This window comes from Vanacampus margaritifer, chromosome 1 (assembly GCF_051991255.1).
Source record: "Vanacampus margaritifer isolate UIUO_Vmar chromosome 1, RoL_Vmar_1.0, whole genome shotgun sequence".
Lineage (NCBI taxonomy): Eukaryota > Metazoa > Chordata > Actinopteri > Syngnathiformes > Syngnathidae > Vanacampus > Vanacampus margaritifer.
The window spans coordinates 12,397,940-12,414,739 of NC_135432.1; the positions used below are offsets into that span (position 1 = coordinate 12,397,940).

General features: G+C 39.9%; 1 protein-coding gene across 2 annotated transcripts in view; it reads right to left on the reverse strand.

Annotated features, from left to right (window-relative positions):
- Positions 1-301: 301 nt before the first annotated feature.
- calcoco1a (calcium binding and coiled-coil domain 1a) overlaps positions 302-16,800 on the reverse strand; it is a 17,734-nt gene continuing 1,235 nt past the window's right edge. The window contains exons 3-15 of one of the 2 annotated variants that reach the window (XM_077573372.1): positions 16,702-16,800; positions 13,539-13,741; positions 13,248-13,460; positions 12,851-12,999; positions 12,710-12,779; positions 12,474-12,629; positions 11,332-11,586; positions 11,131-11,256; positions 8,948-9,043; positions 8,058-8,145; positions 7,692-7,912; positions 7,421-7,512; positions 302-2,710 (exon numbers count right to left, since the gene is read on the reverse strand). The exon at positions 16,702-16,800 is cut by the window's right edge and continues 4 nt beyond it. In XM_077573372.1, coding sequence (XP_077429498.1) covers positions 2,683-2,710; positions 7,421-7,512; positions 7,692-7,912; positions 8,058-8,145; positions 8,948-9,043; positions 11,131-11,256; positions 11,332-11,586; positions 12,474-12,629; positions 12,710-12,779; positions 12,851-12,999; positions 13,248-13,460; positions 13,539-13,741; positions 16,702-16,800 — 1,796 coding nt within the window. In that variant the 3' untranslated portion in view covers positions 302-2,682. The other variant, XM_077573364.1, reaches the window with a different exon arrangement.

The following is a 16,800-nucleotide window of genomic DNA, read 5'->3' on the forward strand; positions in this document are numbered from 1 at the left end:
AAAAAAAAGGAGGCGACCGTCAAGTGGAGCAGCGAGGCGTGAGGATGAAGATGACGATGAGGAGCAGCTCGGCCCTGAGAGGGGAAGGTGGTGGAGCCTCAGGGAGGGGGCCAAGGGAGAACCCCCACACACAGACACACACACACACACCTTGAATGAGAAGTGTGTTTGAAGCAGACAATGAGCCAGAAGGGAATGTAGCAGCGCTGAAGAAATGGCACAGTTAATTGCCGGTGAAATGTCACGCCAGGATCCAAATATTGCCATGATCTTTGGCCAGAATAAGACACATTACGCCCAATAATGGATACATAAACCGTTTTATTATACAAGAACCCCAGCCCAAAACCTGTTACATGGCTGATAGAAAGAAAATACATGGCGGCATGAACACAAATTCCAAAACAAACCCTAACTATTGGTGCTTTATTGCGATGTGACGGCCTTCTGTAGTGACCGCCAAGAAATAGTTTAAAAAACTTTAAAAGTTGCATTATAAACACATAACAAGATACATGTAGTGTGCTTTTAAAACCATTTCAAACAAAGGATGAACACCAGAATAACACACGGACAGTGAGAGATTGGCCTACTAAACCTGCTCAGTTACGACTTTTTCAATAATCCCACAGAAAGAAGATTAAACATTAAAATCCATTTCTTTTGCACATTATTAATCCATTTCCCTTCTAGCTTCACTTCAATAAACTGACATTCTTCCCTTACAATAAAACAGATCTTGATATAAAATCTTGACAAAGTCAAAAAAAAATAGTGTAGACATAAGTAAACACAACATGTCAGGATCAAGATAAAGATTAAAATGCACTTTAGGTATACATATTAGGGATGGGCATTTAGCTACATTTCTTTGGTTGACAAAGGGGGAAAGTAATGCTCAATTACTTGATCAGTTGGAATTTCTCTCTGAATGTGCTGAACTCCTGTTTCAATAGCTAGAGTGTGCAATGTAGCTCATTTTTCTCAGAAAGGACAATTAAAAAAAACTTCTTTTTTTTTAGACAAATTACTTGAGTCTGAACAGCACCTCTGCTGGTTGCAGCCAGGTATTGCATTTCCCCATTGCCCCAATTCGGTTTATGTACAACAAACTTTTGCTTTTAGCAAAAAAAGGTGAAGCTGTTCCTTTCGGCATGGCGGAACCCTATAGAAGGACACCAGGACAACACACCTGTAGGAACTTCAAATGTCTTGATTTGCACAAGATGACAATATCAGATGTTTAGGCTTTGTGTTTACATATTTATTTGTATAAATAAATGATATACATGTATTTAACTTTTGTCCAAAGACAACAGTGTCGTAAAGAAAACTAAATTTTAGCAAGCAAGTTCAGCTTCAAACCATCAGCCTGAGGTTATGCTAGTTATTGCAGCATAAACAGGAAGCCGCTAACCTGTTTTCCAGATTTGGTCACGTGACGTTCCACAAATAGCGGATTGCTTCAAGATGTGGCTCATCAACAATTCCACACACTCAACCAAATTCTAAAAAATCAGTGAGTTGAATAATGATTCAATCTACCCATCCCTAATCCGTGCATTAACTTAAAAAAAGTTACTTTAAAAACCTTATTACAGTAAAAATAAGGTGCAAAATTAGCACATAAACTTATCAAGGTTTCATCGCCAAGTGTGGCAACTTCTTTGAAATCAGCCAAATTGAGCTTAACTGCAGAACAACTGGACTATATTACAAATAGAAAATCTAAAAAAATGCATACAGTATTGATATAAAGATAGGCAGCAATTTTTACTAGGCAGCAATTTCTACTCGGCAGTATCTTGCCACAGGCCTCAGGATACAAACTGACAGCACGTGATGATATCGGTATCTATAAAGATTTTCTTTCATAAGACTGCTCTTCAATTATTTATGCACAAATTTAGAGCTGTGTGAATGTGAATTAAGAGCAGAAGAATGTATTAAAGCCTTCCTGCGAGCGGCAAGTAAATGCTAGTTCAGCTGGTCTAAAACGAAGGCATCTAAGTTAGAATATTATTCATACAAAGTTTCTGTCAACTTCAATCTGTTCAACGAGCGTTTGATTGCAAAAACATCTTTAAGCACCTCGGCGACTCTAAATTTTTACTGCGTGCTCATCACCTGCTAACGTGTCTAAGAAAGTGCATTTTAAAATCTTAGTCCAGGAGTAAATGGAGGAGCAATATAACATCATAGCGTTGGCTTACTGCAAAATAATTCCAGCACGGTGCTGTATCAATGCTTTATGCTGTCATGAATCGCATTCAAAGCTGCGATGGGGAGAATTTAATGCTTGCGAGGGAGCTTTGCCATGATTTTCAGCGGGGCCCGGCCCTGCACAAAACATCATAATTACGGTGCCTGTCATGACTCCTAATCACAAATGTCATAAAAACGACATAACATCCGCCGTAAAGCTCTCGACGTAGCAATGATTCAACTGGAAGCATTCGGCTACAACCTGCGAAGCGGAGCCTAAACGCACGCTCCGTCCACCTGGGCCAGCATCTTATGCCTATCGTAAACGTCGGCTTGATCTGTTTTTTTCTCCCCCCCCCCCAAAAGAGAACAAAAAAAATGAGAAAGATTGCATATCCACATTGAGTCTGTGGAGAAATAATGGAAGAACAAAAAAGGAGCTGCTGCTTCTCACGTGTGGGATGTCCGCTCCGCTGGTTACCATGACGACATGTTGGACAGATCACTGGTGGGAAGGGGCGGGGGGTGGGGTGGGGACACAGAGCAGAGTGTGCAAAAGTGAGAGAAACGCACAGTGTGGTTGCAAAAGGTTAGACGGAGGGAGTGCCTGAGAGGGAGAGCGAGGGCTTTAATGATGCTGAAAATTGGCCCGTGACGGCGCTACACCCCCGCAGGTAAATCATTGCTACGGCCTGCTGTCAACTTATCTGTCCCCTTGTCCTCCCATCTCGGCCCTCCCAAGCCCCCCTCCCTACTGTCTCACCCCCCGCCTCAACTTCTTTTACGAGCACATATTCAAAACTTTCATCTTCCGGCCATACTCACCCTGTCACCATAAATAATTGCTGGCGTTTTGTCTGTGTGCATTAGTGAGCTCAGGATTCATTGGAGAAGTCATTTTTTTGTGTGAGGCCAGATGTGTGAGGTACAATTTAGTGGAGGCACTTAATTCCATCATTTTGGGATTCTTTATTCTTTTGCTTCGCTATATTTCAAGGAGAAATATGTTACTTTTTACTCGGCTGCATCTTCCCGCTGGCTGGGTTCACTAATTACTTTGCAGAGTGAGGTTGTACACACAAATCAAGTGGCGGGCTCATAAAGTGTGATGCATTGCTCATGTTTAAATCAGCCACCGTGACAGGGGGCAAATTTGTAGGCTTGTTCAAAAGAACTGTTCATTTTAATATGGCGTCAATAATGCAAATCTAAATTCCTTCACTTTAAATCTTCAATTGTGCTCCATTTGTAGCGTTTGTGTCTGACCTTGGCCTTCGACTGGGAGGCCAACGCAGGATGACCTTGAAGCTTTTCGACTTCAGACAGTATACTGTATGTTTTCTCAGCCATTTCCGCTTTAGAGCCTATAACACCTAAATACTCGCATAACTGGCGACATCAAACACCTCCAACAATGCAAGAGTGTGGAGGCTGGTGAGTGAGTAATCGTAACGTACAACAATCTCAGTTGTGATGTAAATCGCTGCAGCATTGTTAGATACAAAAAGTGCTGTTCGGTGCCTGCCACCATTTCAAGTGCCTCTGATTATGCCCAAATAAAGTTGAGATGTTCTACTAAGCTTTTCCTGACATCCTGAGACCGTAAGGCTTTGTGCCAACACTGTTATTTGAAACTATTCATAATTCCCTCCACTTTGACTAAGGGCCCATGTTCTGTCAATGGTGATGTCACTGTTACGCCATCTTTTCTCCACTTGATGATGACTGTTTTTACTGTGTTCCATCCATCCATCCATCCATTTTCTTGGCCGCTTTTCCTCACTAGGGTCGCGGGGGTGCTGGAGCCTATCCCAGCTGGCTTCGGGCAGTAGGCGGGGTACACCCTGAACTGGTTGTACTGTGTTCCACAGGATATTTAATGTCTTGGGATTCTTTTGTAACTAACTCATGAAGTTGAACAATGAGAGCTCTCTGCAGACTCTGTCTTGTGCTGTAAGATGGGAAGACCACAATGACATGAAAAGCCCACTAAAACACAACATCTGAACTTAATTTGGGGTTAATTAGAGGCACTTTAAATCATGGCAAGTGTGTGCTAACTCCCATTTAACCTGAGTTTGAATGTGACTGGTTAATTCTGAATGCAACCACACCCCCAGTTATAAGATGATATGCACACACGTGCAACCACATTACTTATACGAGTTAAAATGGTGGGAAAAGTTTTGAAATTATTTGCGTTGGTCACATTTTTTGATATCGCAAAAACCCGGCATTTAAAAGGGAGTGTAGTTTTTTACTATACATCTTAAATGTCCACTGCATAGGGGAATATCTATATGTTTAAAAGCATAGTTTTAATTTGAGTCTTTCAAAGTAGTTAGTCAGCTGGTTCACCAAAAACACAATTCTCACTGGATCAATTAGAGCTGTCACGATCTTATTTCGAAATTAAAGGGATACTTGACTCATTGAGCCATTTTCAGCAGTAAAAAGTTAATATTTTGCCCAGTTTTAATTTGATAATTTTAATAACTTTAAAAATTAATTTTTCCACTTGTTGTCGACTGAAGATGACATCACCTGTGCTGAGGAAGTAGGTAATGTCCAATCGTGGCTCACCTGTTTTCTGGGTTTGGTCAGCAAACTGAGCCATAATTGGTCATTACCCACTTCCTCAGCACAGGTTATGTCATCTTCATCTATTTTAAGGTATTAATTGTACAAGAAAATGAATGAAGTTACCAAATTCATTCTGAACAAAATATTAACTGGCTCAATGAGTCAAGTATCTCTTTAACTCTTTGACTGCCAAAAAACGTTAAATAACGTTTAGTAAAATCCTATGGAGGAGTGCCAAAGACGTTAAAAGACGTTTGTTTCAAAACAGAGGTGAACTCAACTGCAGAACCACACCGTGACCATAATAATAAAAAAAATCAATTAATATGCCTCTGCATGATGCAGTACATTTACCACTATTGAATAAAAAACAAAAAAAGCCGATACACTAGTTAGCATGTAACATGCATCTGCAAATTGTTAAATTAATATGAGAGGGATATTTTAAATTGTTCATCATTAGTTGAAAATGTTAAATCCTATGGAGGAGTGCCAAAGACGTTAAAAGACGTTTTTTTCAAAACAGAGGTGAAACTAACCACTTTCTATTGTTGATTACTGAAAAACGGAATAAGGTAGAAACAAACTTTTTTTTTCTGATGAAAGATGAGAGTCCAATCTTTCATTTGGTAGTATGTGTGTTTCCATAGTCCAAATACATAATTTTCTGTGGACCTTGAAAGATCAGTCAAAATGCTTAAATCGGCTGGCATCCACGGCATCCCTTTTCTGAAAACGTCTAGCAGTCAAAGAGTTAAGGCTCCGTTCACACTGCAGGGCAAAATGATTTTTTGTAAAAATACGCTCTTTTTACTACTGGTTCACTTTACAAAAACAAATACGGCTTCTAATGTAAAGGAAATGCGTCCGTGATGTGACACTCATGCGCACCACGTCACATGGCACAGTGTTTACGGAAGTAAATAGGATCCCACGTGTAGGGATTCATCTTAACATATTGATAAAGGAGCGAGTTGGGAGGAGGTAGAAACATTTTGGGGATATGATGCAGCTCGCCCTAATTATGGCGACGTCATTGCTGTGCATTATTAATGAACCGTCTGTGTGGCTGAATTACTACCATCACCACAAATGTCCAATTTTTGCTCCCCTGCCCGCACCAGAGTACATGTTGGGCTTTGGTAACATATAGGTCACAACAGATTTAAAAAATAAATAAATAAAACAAAGTCTGTATAAAATCTGATACACGTCACATATCATCCAAAAAAAAAATCTAAATTGAGCTGTAGTGTGATCATAGCCCAAGATAACTTTTTACATTCATTATGCTGTTCATTTCTAAACCTATACTTACAATTGATAATACTATAGTTTTATTCATATAATTTGTTGCTTTATTGTTTCTGCATCTAATATGTTTGTTTTATAATGTTATGCCCACAGAATATTGTGTTCTATTGATATAAAAACATGAAATCTACCAAAAGAAAGATTAAAGTCTCTTATTTCATCAGGAAAAAAAAGTATATTTCTATCCGTTTCCGTTTTGCAGCAATTAGCATTAGAATATAGCTAAGTTTCATCATTATCCACAAATCTAGTTTGTTTTTTAAACAATTTTAAAAATGGTCCTGGTTGATCTCTTTTGCTCTGCTGCCATCGGCTGTCAGTTTTTTTTCTTTTTCTTCAACCTTACTCTACAGTTCAGAGGCTGCATCAAAGCCTTCTGTATGCTCTAGCATAAAAACAACCTTAAAACGTATAAATGCGTCTTTGGGACACTTAGAACATTTAAAATGGAACGTATTTATACGTTTTGGGGAGCAAATGAGTTACGAACTGTGTACCATGTTAAGTGATAAATATTACCATTGTTTCTGTTTAAATTCTTCTTATTGGTAAGTTATTTTTTTTTTTTTAGAGCGAAAAGTTATCGACATAGCACAGGCATCCGTAAGAATGCTGGAATTAGCAGTTTCTCTTGTCGTCTCCTTCCTCTCCCTACAACTGCTCACCACTCCCCTCTCTGCTCAGTCAAGTAGAGGGGAAAAAAACAGTGGCTGGCCTTTCATCATTAACATCAAAAAAGCAACTCATTATGTGATCTCTGCAAGCAGCCAATCATATTGCTGTTGCCTGAAGTCCCCTCAAACAGAAAAACAAAGAAAAGCAGTAATTGAAACCTTGACTTTTTAAAACCACGTTAAACTAGCCGGCAATCGACACGGCTTGTTCATTAAAGATCTTTTATAATTATGAGAGAGCTGCTAAAACTGTTCTTCACGGTTCTGTTCTATTCTATTTGATACATTCCTGCGAGGTCTGCTCAGTGCAGGTTATTTACAACCTCGGCCTGGAGGCAAACTAGGAAGAGATTTAAAGTTTCTGTTGCACACATGGTTTATTTTATGTATTATCATACAGCCTATTATCTAGCTGAGCAGCTATGTCTACAAACAACAAATAACACTTGCACACAATTTGCAAGTTATTTGACCTTATTGCTATTAGTTTTATTCACGCTCTATTTTTTGGGAGGTACTAAAACCAAAGTAAGTATACAAGCCACTGAAATGAAGCGGTATACTTTAGTACGTGAACTTTTACGTATGAAATTGGCATCAAATGTCATTTCTGGACATTTTAATGCATTGTGCGTGTGTTTCACCTTAGCATTGTGTCCGTGGTATCAGAAAGCTGTGCCAATTCTTCTCCATAGCTGTGTCTTCTTACACATTTAAGTGGATCAGGTTCTTCCTCCTACACACACACACACATGCACACGTACACACACACAGTTATTAACAAACTAACTCACACATAATTGCCTCACTGGGTTGACATCTTTATTCAATGATCTGCTGGCTGCGTTGGCAGGTGTAGTGGCATATGCCATTTTCATTATCACACATAACTGCCGCTCAGCTTTCGGGTCTCACCGAATCCGAGCCGAGTGCCAGAGAAGAGGATCTGGGCTCGTGAGACAAGGAGAGAGGAGCTGGCTGGCTGATAACAACGCCGCTCATCTCCAGCTCTCGCGGGGAGGGCGGAGGGGTGGTGTACAAGCTGTACTTTCCCAGAGGTCTCGTCGGTCCGAAAGGCTGCGAGGCCTCCGGGTCGTTATCCTCCGACGAGTCTGACAAGGCGTCGTCAGCGCGGCCTACAGATGACAAGGAACACAAGCACAGAGCGCCGCCCGAGTCAGGCAATCTGGAAGGCTATTTAGTGTTGTCGCTGAATGAAAGTTAACACTTTTACTGTTCCCATCTGCAGGGTGTTGGGTAGATTAATGTGGCTTCATTCACCTGTGGAAGCGGCGGGGGGAGCGCTCCACTTGGCACTGGCTGCTGTTCCCATCTTTTGCTCCAACTGACAGATGTAGTCCATCAAGTCCTGTGGTGGGGAATACAGCCATCATTGCACACAGCGGGGCGGGCCTTCCGTAATCACAGCTTCAGTCGCTAGTGCTCTCATAACCCCCATATGTCTGCCACATAAAGTGGACACGCACGCTACACAATACGCCGCCGTTTGCTGTTATGTAAACACGCGCTTTACAACTACTACTACACGTCAAACATTATTCCATTGGAGAGATTTATTTTATGTTCCCGACAACTGCCATTGTGGCACATGATGAGCGTTTACATAAACCGGACCGGCGTTTTTAAAAACATTGGCCGTCGACGCCGTCCAAAGTGGCGGGCCAAAGCGATAGCGGTTAGCTAACGACAAAACTCTGCAGGCGTTTTAACAGCAGCACTGACTGCCCTGAAAAGCGCTGATTTATATTACGCCATAAACGTTTTACGCCGCACAATAACGACTGAAAAGACAACAACGGACCAAAGATGCCCGACAACTGGGACGTTAGCAAGAACAGTACGCTTGTCTCTGTAATCGCCCCAATTCAATAATCGATTGGTTTATTAATAGCAATAATATCGCTACTGGGAACTAGAGAGTGATACGAACTGTTACCTGGACTAAATTTAAAGCTGATAATGACTGCAGTTGAATGAAGTAGCAGTTTAATGGGAGTACTAGTCTCAAGAAGGGGAAAAACAACCGCTATTTATTTGTTAATCCATACAAGCCATTAAGTCGCCTCTGGAGCTTATCAGCTGATTACAAAGAGAACATAAACGGTGCATTAAGGATATTCAACAACTGTGGCAACTGGACTGCTCGTTACTTTTTTCTCACAACACAGGTGCTCCTTCTCCTTCTGGGCAACCCTCAGGCTGGCCTTCAGCTCTTGGAGTTCCCTGCGCAGTTCACTTAGTTGGACCTGCAGATGCCATAAAGAATACAGGGCAAGTCAGATGATTTCGCTTGCATAATGTTTTCAATAACGTGAGATTATTTGTTTTTTGTGTGTGTGTGTGTGTCATAGTCAGTTTTTGTTGACTTTGTCTTGGACATATTTTTTATTCTTTCTCATGTTATGTCATGTTTGCTTGTGTCCCTTTTTCCAAGTCTTGTCTTCTCATCAGGTTTTCATCCCCACCTGTTCTCATCAGCCCCGTTTTTATTGCTTACCAACCAGCTCGTTACAGGCTGTGTCTGTTCGTTAGTCATGTCACGTTTACTGTCGTGGTGAGGCCATTCCCCATTTTCGTTCAATAATTTGAACTTCTTTTTTGTTGGACTTTGTTAATTAAGTATTTTTCCCACACCTTTTTGTTCCGATTTGTGTGTGTGTGTATATATATATATATATATATATATATATATATATATATATATATATATATATATACAGTATATATATATATGAGAGAGAGAGAGAGAGAGAGAGAGAGAGATACAGTTTTGCCTCCCTGCTTCTTTGTGCTTAGGTCTACCTTTTGGTTCAACACTAACACCCCGAAACCCGACAAATTGTGTGCAACATCCCGTCGACGGTTTTGAAAAATCAACATGGATATTTTACCCCCACATCATGGATGGTACTCATTTTTGTCACAGGCCGCATAAGGCCATGTGAAACCATATAAATGTACCTCCTCATATTATTACATATGCAGTACACAACAAATTGTTGGATTGAAATCAGAAGTCAAGAATAATAGTTTGCTCAACTGTTGGTCCAGTTACTGTAATAAACGGTTTGGTAACAAGCAAATGCTTGCAATATCGCAATGTTATTTATTACATATGACAATTTGAAATTTAGGTACAGATTTTAGCAAGCGTCGTGGAAGTTGACATGTTTGATTCGATTTCGCGGGCCACATAAAATGATGTGGTGGGCCGTATCTGGCCCCCGGGACCTTGAGTTTGACACCTGTGTTTTACAACTTTGTGAAAATTCTTACAGACTCCTTAAAACATTTTAGTCACAGTACACAAACCAATGAAGCTAGTCTGAATGACTGCAAATGTTTCTTTTGAAAGTTATGCGAAATAAATGTTTCTATGTGATGCAGGATCAGAAGTTTAAAACATGCAACCCATTTCTGTTAAATAACAATTTTCACATGTTTAGATGACTGATGTACCTAACTTCTTGCCCAAAGGCAGCTCGGAATCGGATAGGCTCCAACGCTATGGAAAATGCATTGCTTTCTTTTCTTTTCTTTGGTCCTTCCTCGGGTCTCCTGACGGCCTCACGACTCTGGCTGGAAGTGTTCGGTTTAGGTCAGTGGTGTCCAAACTCGGTCCTCGGGGGCCGGTAGTCCCGCAGGTTTTGGATATTTCTCTCCTCCAACACAGCTGAAGCTCATCAGCAAGCTCTACTAAGCCTGATAACAATCCTGTTGATTGAAACAGGTGCGTTGGAGCAGGGAAACCTCCAAAACCTGCGGGACTACCGGCCCCCGAGGACCGAGTTTGGACACCACTGGTTTAGGTGAATGGTATGGGATTTTTTTAATAGGTTTTAGGTGAACTAACAAATACACACGCACGCACACACGCACATACAAAAAAAATAAAAATAAAATAAAAAATAAAAAAAGAGAGAGCAATGATGATGACATGTCAAATCAGTAAAATGAATGAATGAACAATATTGAGCTCTCCAAAAAGAAATTTAATAATAAAAAAAAAAAATTTAAAAAAGGGAAAATGCATTGCTGTTTGGATGCCTATGATAATCTTGTCTTTGTATTTGATTATATTTTATTTATGTGTCCTCCTTTTATATGCACTTGGTAAAATTAAGTGTTGACTTCAATGAATATTATCTTGTAAACTATTTCCACAGGATTGTATTATGTTTGTGTTGACCGAACATTAACTTAATTGTATTGTCTTAAACTTCAACAACGCAATTGTGTGGAACCGGTAAGAAGAAAATTCCCAGGTGACACATGTTGAGTGCTGAGTGTTCTTCTGAATGAGTGTGTTAGTTGACTTTGTGATCTTTCTCACCCTGTTGCAATCCTTTTCTCTCCCAAGTTCGACCTCAAGCTTCACTCTCTCTGTCCTCTCCTCCTGAAGCTTTTCCTCTATCGTCTGCATCTCGGCAGTAAGGCTTTCTAGTTGCTCATGCTCCTTCTGTCGGGGCGGCACACACCCATCATAACATTAAACAACAAGAGACCCCAAAAGAATTATTCTCAATCACCGTACCTCGAAGGTGTGCTGCAGACTTTGTTTTTCCTGAGCCCATTGAGCCCTGCCTTCTCTCAGAGTCAGACTGGAATCTGCAAGTTGCAAGGTAAGCTGGGCAGCTTGAAGACGGGCCTGATGCAGTTCAGCCTGCCCGCGATCTCTTTCGGCAGCCATTGCACTTAGATTGCTCTTCAGGATGTCCATGGCGCGCTCACTTGCATCCAGACGCTCCTGCAGGCTCCTCATCTCACTCAGCATTGCCTCGTTCAATGTCTGACAACAAAAACATATATAACCAAATGCTATCTTGGGAGTGGTTTGATACGAAATTCCAGTTGTGACTTGGAATAAAAGTTTTGAGTGAGATGTGCGGAATATGGCATAAATATTAGGGGTGGGAATCTTTGACTGTCTCACGATTCGATTCAATCTCGATTTTTGGGTGTGCAATTCGATTCAGAATCGATTTTCGATTAGGGTTGATTTTTGCTTCAAAATGATTAGTCAGACAATGATTTTTGGTTCAATTTATAGATTTTCAAAAAATCTTAATGATCTACTCCAGTCTGACTAAGTAGCATGCTACTCGCGGCCCTTTTATCACTCAAAAGAACAGCTCCACGCTGAATTTTTTTTTTTAATATATAATATATATAATAACTTTATATAGAATAACTTGATCGTGACTTTTTCCTTCTACTCTCTAATGTGGCTACAACTTAACAGTGTATCAGACCGCGTGGAACCACACTGCCCTTAAGTGGCCAAATCGGGTACAACATGAACAGCGCTCCCAATAAAGGCACACACAAACAAAGGGAAGACAGTATAAAATAATTTAAATAAAATCGATTTTGGGACATTTAAAATCGATTCTGAATCGTACTAAATGAGAATCGCGATTCTTATGAGAAGCAATTTTTTGGGCACACCCCTAATAAATATGTTAAATGTTTGCCACAAAATTTACTATGGAGTTGGTCTTCTCATCCTTCTGGACAACCCAAAGGGAGATGAGGTGAAAGTTCTGTACAGGCCATGCATTTCAAGACCTTGGTTTGTGCGCTGGCGCAGCATGCGGAGTAATTACTGCTGAGGTGTATCTTTATTTTTTCATAAAGTGCTTGCTATCAATTGTGCCCATTTTGATTTCCACAGACCTCTTTCCTGTGGGCTGTAGTTAGTTTCTGCGTGAGGGTACTGATGGTGTTCTGGAGTTGCAGCACACTGGTGTCTCTCTGGGCCAGGGAGTTCCTCAAATCATGGAACTCTTTGGAAAAACTTCGAAGATCACCCTCCGTCTGCTCCAGCTTGGTCTAAGCGGAGATCATACAGGGGAGAAATGTGAGAAAAACAAAAAAGACACACTAATTGTAGTATTTCCGTGAGAAAGCACCTGCAGTATCTTTCTGTCAATCTCCTCTTCTTTCAACTGGGCTGCTGTCCTTTTAGCTCTCTCCTTTAGCCTGCACACATTTAAAATGATTTATACCTGGGTAAAGAATCTTTTTTTTTTTAAGTAAAAATAGCAACTCACCTTTCCAACTCTGTCTCTCGTTCCAAAGCTCTTTGTGTCACTATTTGGATGTCCTCTTCCAGTTGTTGAATTTGCACTTTGTTGGCTTCTCTCACTTCCAATAAAGCACTTTTTTCTTGTGCAAGACATTCCCCCACAGACATTTCCTCCTAAGTGACCAAAGGCATCATTAATGTATCTCAGCACATACATAATTTAAAAAAAGGAGGTAACCAAAAATATTAGAAACAGTTCTTAGTATAATACAGTGCATTAACCTACACCACAGCAAACTACAAACATATTAAATTAAAAAACATAGTGAATACCTCTCTGATTGAGATTATAATAAAAAAAGAAAGGCATAGATCTATTGTATTGGATGATATTAGATATGGCATCCAGCCTATGAATATACCGTCTGCCGTCTGGCCATCTCCATCATCTTTTCCTGGCTCCTCTTCAGTTCTTCGTGCAGCCTGCTGATGCCGGTATCGAGCTCTCTGTGAATTCTGCTCCAGGCAACCCTCTCTCTGTTGAAGTCTTCCCTCTCTTTCTCCTTTTCCTCATTTGCTACCTCTTGCATCTGCAGCAGCTCAGCCTGCTCTCGCAAACATTCCTGCAGTCGGCTCTGACGAGGGAAAAGGAAAGAAGATGTCACTCAAAAACATTGATTCTGTTCACTACTCCGCTCATATTATTTCTTTACCTTTAGTACTTCAGCATGAGGTACAACCAGCAGAATGTCTGTGGCTTCTTCCCCCCCATGTGGCTCTTCTTCAAGGGTCACCAGATCCTCCAGGGGTTTGGGGGCGCAAAATGTAAATTTAGAGCTTCTGGAGCAAACTTCCCCTTTGGCGTCGACGTATACAAATTCATACTCTTGGGCACTAAGGTTGGGAAGGTAGGATGCTAAAAAGGAGTTGATAGGGGTTAAAAAAGTTTGTTTACGTCAGGATATTGACCACAACATCTGTATTTAACTCTTTGACTGCCAGACGTTTTCAGAAAAGGGATGCCGTGGGTGCCAGCCGATTTAAGCATTTTTGACTGATCTTTCAAGGTCCATAGAAAATTATGTGTTTGGACTATGGAAACACACATACTACCAAATGAAAGATTGGACTCTCATCCTTCATCAGAACAAAAAGTTTGTTTCTACCTTATTCCGTTTTTCAGTAATCAACAATAGAAAATGGTTAGTTTCACCTCTGTTTTGAAAAAGAAAACATCTTTTAACGTCTTTGGCACTCCTCCGTAGGATTTTACTAAACGTTATTTAACGTTTTTGGCAGTCAAAGAGTTAAACATTTTCAACTAATGATGAACAATTTAAAATATCCCTCTCATATTAATTTAACAATTTGCAGATGCATGTTACATGCTAACTAGAGTATCGGCTTTTTTTGTTTTTGTTTCAATAGTGGTAAATGTACTGCATCATGCAGAGGCATATTAATTGATTTTTTTTTATTATTATGGTCACGGTGTGGTTCTGCAGTTGAGAGGAACTGAGGAACGATCATACTGAGAGCTTCTAAATGATCAAAATGAGCATTGTTATCTTTGTGACAGCACAATTTATGATTCAGCTGTTAAATTTGATTTCATAAGTGAGTAATGACAATTTACATCATTTTGAAATACCCTAAAGCCTGAAATTTTATGTACGATATGTTACCTGTTAATGAAAAAAAAAAATCTAAAACTGGAGAACGTTAGCTATGATGAAGTAGTGTTTAAAAATACCTGCAAGCACCAAAAATCTATAGTGGCAGTTTGCAGCAATATCAGGAATCTACTATTCTACTGGTCTGTTGCGACAAGATTTGTAAACATGTCTCCACCTTCCTTTGACTTGTTTTCTAGTATCATCATTCATACGTTGCGTGCTTCAGCAGGGTAAATATCAAGACTACTCTTGTAAAATGGCAGCGCCTGAAACGATAATAGTGATTTCAATGTTGGCTTCTCTCAACGATTACTGTGCAAAACGCCGCGGTGCGTTTACAAGTTTCCTACGTTCTGAAAGTACCCCGAATGCACTATGTTGCTTGCGTAGGAAGCTATCGTATGTAATCCTGCCGCCGTTCCTTAAGCGTCATTTAAGCTGTAAAATGATACCCCAATTTGTAATTTGCTGTAAAACTAAACAAACAAGAAGAATTACACAAATGGTATATTTGAATGCAAAACAGGTTTCGTTTTAAAAACATGGCTAGCGCTAATGCGCGAATACAATCCCTGAGGTACCAGGTTAAAATCTTGGCGCGTTGTAGGCCTACTCGGGTTGAAGTGGCCATTCCAACGTGACTCAACATTTTGGCAGACTTTTTGGGGAAATCTTGTCACGTTGCTACTACTATCAATCGTGACACATAGAACTAAACCAATTTTGTGCCACATGTTTTATCACTACTATATTTAGCTAGCCATAGCTCTGTAGTGTGTCTGTCCATCAACACTAATTTCAGGTTTTCTGTATCTTCCTTTTATTTTATTTCCTTCTTTTTTTACAGAATTAAATGTGTGTAAATGTGACCAGTGTCCCGCCAGCTGAAGTAACTACAGACCATAAAGAAAGCTGAACTAATATAAATCTACAACACATTAATGAGGAATAATTTACGCATATTCCCTGCAACAACACACATGCACCAATTGGGATGCGGATGGGAAAGCAGACAAGGCAAAAAAAAAAAAAAAAAAGCAGACAAGGCAATCACGCACCAAATTTACGAGCTGTATTGTTATTCACTGCGCTAACATGGGTCACATTTGGGGCAACATCTTTTTAAATGACTCTCATCGATGAGTAACATCATACAATTTCCTTGGGAGTTTCTTCGCTTCTGTTACTCTTTCAATCAAAAGTAACAATGACAATATGCTCAGGTTTGCGATTAATCACTTCTGCAGAGGTCAGCTCCTCATCTGCTGTACCTGCGCCGTTCACACTGAATCATGCTCAACGGCGGCCACTGACAAGACTGGGTGGACCCCACGCCATTGTCTTGGCCACTGTCATTACCCACCGTCCTGCCTGAAGAAAGGCATTCAACCACCAACAGAGACTCAACAGATTAATACAAATTTGACCCGCTTACGAGAAGATCTACAATCTTACATTATTTGAATCCGAAATTTTAACAGATAGGATTTCAATCACACACACACACAAAAAAAAAAGACAATAGCTTTCAAATGTTTCAATTCAGCCATTCACTGCACATCTGGCCACATCTACATAATGTAACCTTAATTCCCCTGACAAGATTTAAGTCTAATTTAACATCAATCAGACAGCCCTTTATGTTTGTATGTGTAAACTTTTAAGTAAATATTGTTTCAATGTATTTGTGTAATGGAAGTAGTTCTCTGTTGTGTCTCAATTGAAAGAAAACAAGCCCTGCTTTTGTCACAGTCTAAATTATGATAAAACCTCCTGAAGGTCGACAAGTTGAATTCACCCTTTTCTGGATATTAAGTCTGAATAAAGAAATGTGTTGATTTTCTTTTTTTCTTTTTTTTTTAAACAGCAATATGAAACCATAAAAGGTCAAATGTACAGCAGCAATTACATGTATTTATTTTTCAGCTGATTTAAAAAACTATTTAGCAATATTCATAGCATGGGTTGTGTCAACTGCCTCAAAACTTAAAATGAATGCAGAACTTTTCATACAGCGCTTTCTTTGTATCGTAATCTCATGAGATTGTCCTAATTTACCAAATGAGATGTCAGGTAAATATTGTAATGTGGTAGGTCTGCATTTCTACCTCAATGTTAGTAGCAGATTTCAAATGCATCCATCCGTTCATAGATTTATGTATTGTCTAATTGTGGGATTTGATGGAGAGTAAACGAGTACCATGGAATTGAGCACAACAGTTGACCTCGGTTTGCGGTTCATAGTTGGCGGGAGCTGGTGCCCAAACAAACGTGTGGTAGTCCTTCACTGATGACCATC